This window comes from Condylura cristata, unplaced genomic scaffold, assembly GCF_000260355.1.
Source record: "Condylura cristata isolate star-nosed mole 26May11 unplaced genomic scaffold, ConCri1.0 scaffold00006, whole genome shotgun sequence".
Classification (NCBI taxonomy): Eukaryota; Metazoa; Chordata; class Mammalia; order Eulipotyphla; family Talpidae; genus Condylura; species Condylura cristata.
In genome coordinates, this window is record NW_004567107.1 from 2,432,850 (window position 1) to 2,438,585 (window position 5,736).

Here is a 5,736-nt window from a genome sequence, read left to right on the forward strand (position 1 = left end):
CAGTGCTGGCCTACATGCAGCTGCTGGAGGACTACTCGGAGCCGCAGCCCTCCATGTTCTACCAGACGCCGCAGAGCGAGCACAAGTACCAGATGAAGAAAAAGAAGCTCATGGAGGTGTACGGCTTCACGGACTCGTTCGGCGCGGCCGACGCCCTGCAGGAGCTGGCCCCGCCCCCCGCGCTGCCCCCCAAGCAGCGGCAGCTGGTGAGCCCCGCCCCCCGCGCCACCCGCTGGGTCTCTGTCCCCAGGACCGTGCGCCCAGGCCCACTCGCCCGGACTGCCTTCCCCACCCTGGGGTGCCCGCCTCGTCCTCGCGGTCACGCGGCCGGGCCGGCTCACGGTCAGCGCTCACGTTCACGCTGACGGTCTCTGCGGTCTGGGCCCTCTTCGCCTCCATGGCTCCCCCCAAGCGAGGGGCGTTCCCGGGGCACAGGGCCTGGTCTGTGCGTGGACTCCACTCACCTAAGGCTGACTCTAGACGGGCCCGCGGCCCGCCAGGCGGCCCCGTGGACACTGGCTGTATTGACACGCGGTGGCTGGAGACAGAGCCGCTCTGTGCTCCGGGCGGCCCCTCCTCGCTGGGACACCGCCTGTGTGGCCGTCCATGGGTGGTGCCGCCCGGCCCGGGATGGGGTGCCGGGCCTGCCTGGGCCGCGAGCTTCAGGCCCGGCCGCCAGCTCCCCGTGAGCACCCCTGGCCGCGCGGCGGCCGCCGCTCTCCCCTCCTCTGGAGCAGCTCGTCTGCTCAGATGCTGCCGCCCAGCCTGGCAGCGCTTTAACCAGGCGGGGCCGAGGTGGCGGACACCGTTTCTCAGGGATGTGTTGGTGCCCCGGGTTTCCCTGGAGGACACTGGAGGGCGAGCCCCTGGGCACAGTGAAGTGTGGAGCCCACCTGGCCTCAGGGGTCCCAAGCCCCCACGTTCAGCTCTCAGGTTGGAGCCAGGCCAGGCGAGGCCCTGGCGCCGGCCCTGTCCCCCACGCCTGCCCAGGCCCCGGCCTCGATCGTCTGCTCTGGGTTCCTTTGAGGCTGCATATCTCTGCCCCGCCGTGCTGCGCCCCCAGCCGGCCTCGGCATCTTTCCTAGCCTGTAGTGCCCGAGGGGGGCTGCAGACCCCAGGTATGCACACGTGGATCGGGGCTCCGGCCGCCTGCCCGCAGCGGGGCCAGGCGGAGGGTCCTGGGCTGAGCGAGCCCACGAGGCCCGGCGCCCGGGCAGCTCTGCTGTCCTCTCCGCATCCGTCGTCCTCCGGCGGGTAGCCTGAGGGGCACAAGGTTAGGGGACCAGCCCTGACCCCCACCGGCACCGCATGCCCCCTCCAGTGTGTTATCCTGGCTGGCGACGCGCGGGTGCTAATGGTCACGCCTGTGGGCCCGTGTGCAGGGTGGGCACCTTCCAGCTGCGCACAGCCCCCCACTGCCCCATCAGGCGGAGGCCACACAGAAGCCCCACCGGTGGGCCCAGAGTCAGGCTGGCGCCTGGCCTGTGCGCCGTGAGAGCCTCGGCACCGTGCCCACTACACGATCTGCCCAGAGTTGGCTTCTAGATCTGTCCCAGGAAGCAAAGGCAGGGTCCTCGTTCGGGGAGCTGCGGGCGCCCTTGGCCCGGAGCCAGCGGGGCGCCAAGTGCCGCCCGGTGCGGGCAGCGCTGCCTCCACGCACCCGCGGTCTCTGCTCTTCTGCCTCCTCCCCGTCTTCTCTCCTCCTCTGTCCAGCAGGCCTCCTATGCTGCTTCTTCCTTCTCCTCTGTCTCCTACTGTGTCCAGCAAACTAAAGTGGCCTTCACCCCCGAGGACAGCAGTGCCACTCAGGGCGTCACTGTGTCCGTCTCTAGCCCCTTTCTTGGCCGGCCCGGCGCCGCGCCCTCGGTGAGTCGCTCCTGCTGTCTCCTGCCGCGGGAGGGTCTGCCGGGTGTGCGTGGCCCTAGAGGGGGGAGGAGGGGGTTGGCGCCCGCGGGGCCCCACTCTGGACGTTACCATGCTGGCAGAAACCGGCAGCAGTTCTTTCTTTCTGACCTCCCACTGGGGCTGCGGCGGCCCTGAGGTGCTGTGCTCACAGAGGAGTGTCCCTCGCGGGGGCGCCAAGCCAAGGAGGTGGCCTCAGCGGGTTGTGACAGGGTGGCCTGCGGGCGTCGTGGTCTCCGCACACTTAGTGGCTTAAGCCAGCTTAGGCCGGGTCGGGGTGAGTGGCCAAGTGGCTGGTGCGGTGGGACCCAGGCTGGACCCACATGGCCCTGCTTGCCCCCGGGGCCCCGGGTGGGCACCCAGGATGCAAAGGGAGCGTGCGGGTGTGAGGCCCGGCCCAGCCGATGGAAGGCGCTGCCTCCAGGGAGCTGCGTCTCCCTCAGCTCGCAGGGGAGCGTGGCCAGTAGCTGACTTCAGGCCCTAGGGGACCCTGGCTTCAGCAGGGGCCAGCTGCGCTGTGTCCCTCCTGGCGCTGGCCTGCCCTCCCCTTCCACCTCCTCGGGAAACGCCGCACAGCAGGGCAGGTGCCCGGAGCAGCCACGCTGGGCCCCGCGCAGGCCAGCCAGCCTCCCACTGGCGCCGCTTCCTGCTGGCATCTCTGCTCGCTTCCCGCTCACCCTGAGCATGTGCCGGTTAAGTCAAATCAGAGGACACGGCCAGGCGGTGGTAGGCTTAGGAAGCCGCGCGCTCCTGGCCTGGCCTGACTGCTTCTGTCTCTGCTTCTGTTTCTGAGTTGGGTGGGATCAGCTGGCGGCCTTCCTCACGCCAAGCCCCAAGGCTGACTTGGTGGCCCCTGGGCCCTCCTCGCTGGTCCTGCTCGGTCTCTACCCTGGGGCTGCCTGGCATGAGGCCCGTGGAGCACATTCCTCCTGTGGGCGTGAGGCCTCGCCAGCTGAGCCCTCAGCAGCCAGCACATGTGCCGTCAAGGCCACGCCGGACGCTTGCCCAGGCGCCCCCTGTGTCCACTGCACACCCTCCGGAAGCTCCTTTCACAGATCTTGCAAAACATGACCTTGAGACAGCCCATGGGCTTTTCCCTCTGTGGACAGATGCGAGTGTGCTCCCTCCTGCGAGCATCCAGGGCCCCGTCGCACACTGTGGGCAGGGCAGGCCACGGCCAGAGGGTGCCCATGGGCGTCCTCGTCAGTTTGGGTGTGAGCCGCTGCAGGAGCCCCGTGGGTTCCGGGTCCCTCCAAGGGCCCCATTCCGCCTCAGAGGCCACCAGCCCCAGGGGCTGTCTGGAGCTTCTGGGTCTGAAGGCCAACAGCCGCAGAGTGATCCTGGTCATGACGACCAGGGCTCTGTCCTACCCCTGATGTCCGAGATGAGCTGGCGGGGACACACGCTGACCTGGACCGTGTTCACCCAGAAGCAAGGCGCAGCCGCCAGGTGGCCCTCCGCCCCGTCACACCACCCTGCTGCTTCCCAGCCTTCATCGGAGCAGCCTGCAGTGACTTGTCCCATCACGGCCTCTGTCATGTGAGCCACTCATTCTGGTCCTGGGCTGTGGCCAAGAGCCTGACTCCTTCGTCGTTTTCCTTCTCCACTGACAAACAGCCTCCAGTTGCCTGCTGGCTGGCCCAGGACCCACAAGCAGTAGGGTCTGGCAGATACCTTAGTGCGCCTCCACCCTTCCTACAGGACACCGGGGCTGCGGGCCAGCACTACTGCGAAGAGTGAGCTCCCAGTCAGCCCTGTCCGTGCCTGGACACAGCCTGACCAAGGAGGTGCCCCAGGCCAGCACCCACCCGGCCTTCCAAGACCCTGGGGAAAATGCAAAGCAGGCCTGAGCCGGACAGGGGACCTGGCCTGGCCCACTCTGCAGAGTGGGGCCCTGCAGAGGTGCTGTGACTCCGCCCGGGCCACCCCTGGGGGGGGCCTCTGTGGTGTGAGCCCGGGCGCTGGCCACTCTGCCCTTCCAGGGGAGCATTTACCCATTTCGAGATGGAGCGTCCGGGACAGGAAAGCTGAACCATTTGCCTAGAGTCAAGTTAGAGCTAAGATTAGGCTCATGAAAAGCACAGTACTGGGAGGACACTTCTCAACAGCTGCTGCCAGTCATAAAGCGCTGAGCAGGAAAGCTGGACGCAGATGCTGCCTCCGTGCGTGCCAGCGACCAGGGCCGTCCACCCCGCTCGGGAAAGTCGCGTTCTGACATCTTGCAGAACACTGTTGTGAAACACAGGGGCGTGAAAAAGGAAACTGCCTCTGGGCCTAGATCAGGCCAGAAGATACCGCCGCCTGGGGGCGGTGGGCGCTCATCAGCCAGGTGACGGGAGAGCGTCTGCAGTTGGTCCTGCTGGCCTCCGTCTCTGGACCTGAGTCCTGCACAGGAGGCCCCTGGGGACGCTGCGGCAGTGGGTACCTGAGAGCCCGGCCGGGCCAGAGGCCAGGGCCAGACATCTGGGCGGCAGCCCCGAGCACCTGCTCACGTTCAGGACGTGCTGCCCGGAGACAGGCCGTGGCTCGGCAGGTTTGCTATGCGGGGTCCTCACGGGGCCTGAACCTGAGCCCGGGCACCCTGACGCCTCGTCTCCCACCTCCCCCGACTGCAAGCTTGCCTGGGCTCGGCCGAGCTGTGAGCCCAGGTCGTGGCCCCATGTCGCCGCAGGGCAGCCAGTGCCGCCCGGGTCCTCTAGCCAGTGGCCGGCCCTGTCTGGCCCTGCCTGCCTCCCCTGACCCCGGCCCCCGAAAGTTAGAGGGATTTGTAGAATGTCTGTCCTGTTGAAGAACTGGGATTTTTACTGAAAGATCTCCTTTCCCACCAACACAACACGGCCCATCCCAGGACTCCCACCATGACTGTGAGGGCCAGCAAGGGCCAGTGCCGTTGGGTGCCGGCCCCTTGACCATCTCCTGTGGACTCTTAGCTCCACCGTCCTGCCCTTGGACAGCGTGATGCCTCCCCCACCTGCGAGCCCCTGGTGCAGCCCGGCCTCTCACGAGGGTGGGCTCCCCGGCCTCTCTGCCTGGCCCTCACCCCGGCTCACTGCCCAGCATGCCGGCCCTCACAGCCCTCGCCTGAGACCCCGAGTGGCGTGGGGCGGGGCTGTGTGGCGGGGGCCTTTCCACGCGGCCTCACGCCTGCCAGGCCGGCCCCACTGTGAGGGGCCCGGCAGAGCTTGCAACGAGACGGCTCATCAGGCCCTGCAGCCCCCCTCCGAGGAGCGGAACAGCCGGGCCCCGCATGCTGGTGTCCGGCTGCCCTCGCGGACCTGGCCGGCTGTGTGGTCGGGGCTGAGGCTGCGGCCAGGCCCCAGCTGCGCTCCTGCACAGGCCCGTCCTCTGCCAGGCCGGGGCTGCAGGCCCAGTCGGCAGCCCCCTGGGGCACGTCCTTAGCCCGCAGTCCCTCTGGCTGGACATGCCAGCGCCCGCCGTGGCCACACGGCTCCCGCCGGTCCTAAAACAGGCTCTGGGCGGTGGGGAAGGGGCGCTTGTGTGCACGGCCACCGCCTCCCTCCTTGCCCGTGCGAACAAATATGGTCTTCTCAGGCCTGGAAATGTTCGGTAGAAACTGGACCCCTTGACAGTCGTGTGAGGACAGGCCCTCGGCCTCTGTGCAGCCGCGGGGCTCCCAGAGTGCGAGTGGGGCGCAGCACGGGCCCCCACCCTGGCTCCTGTCCCGGCCAGCTGCATTGCTTGCATTCCGGGCTGGCCGGCGGGGAGGGCCGGCGGGGAGGGCCGGCCAGGCCAGCTCCCTCCTCCCGTGGCTTCTGCTCCCGCCTCAGTGGGGGAGGCTTTGCTGCCCGCCCAGACCCGAGGCCAGCCGCGGGC

The 5,736-nt window shown here is 68.4% G+C and overlaps 1 protein-coding gene across 6 annotated transcripts in view; it reads left to right on the plus strand.

The window, feature by feature from the left end:
• The first annotated feature begins 9 nt into the window (after positions 1-9).
• LOC101631951 (rap guanine nucleotide exchange factor 1) overlaps positions 10-5,736 on the plus strand; it is a 17,164-nt gene continuing 11,437 nt past the window's right edge. For 3 of the 6 annotated variants that reach the window (XM_012721534.1, XM_012721535.1, XM_012721536.1), the window contains exons 1-2: positions 10-206; positions 1,714-1,866. In XM_012721534.1, the coding sequence (XP_012576988.1) occupies positions 15-206; positions 1,714-1,866 (345 nt within the window). In that variant the 5' untranslated portion in view covers positions 10-14. The remainder of the gene's footprint in view (positions 207-1,713; positions 1,867-5,736) is intronic. The other 3 variants (XM_012721539.1, XM_012721537.1, XM_012721538.1) reach the window with 2 other exon arrangements.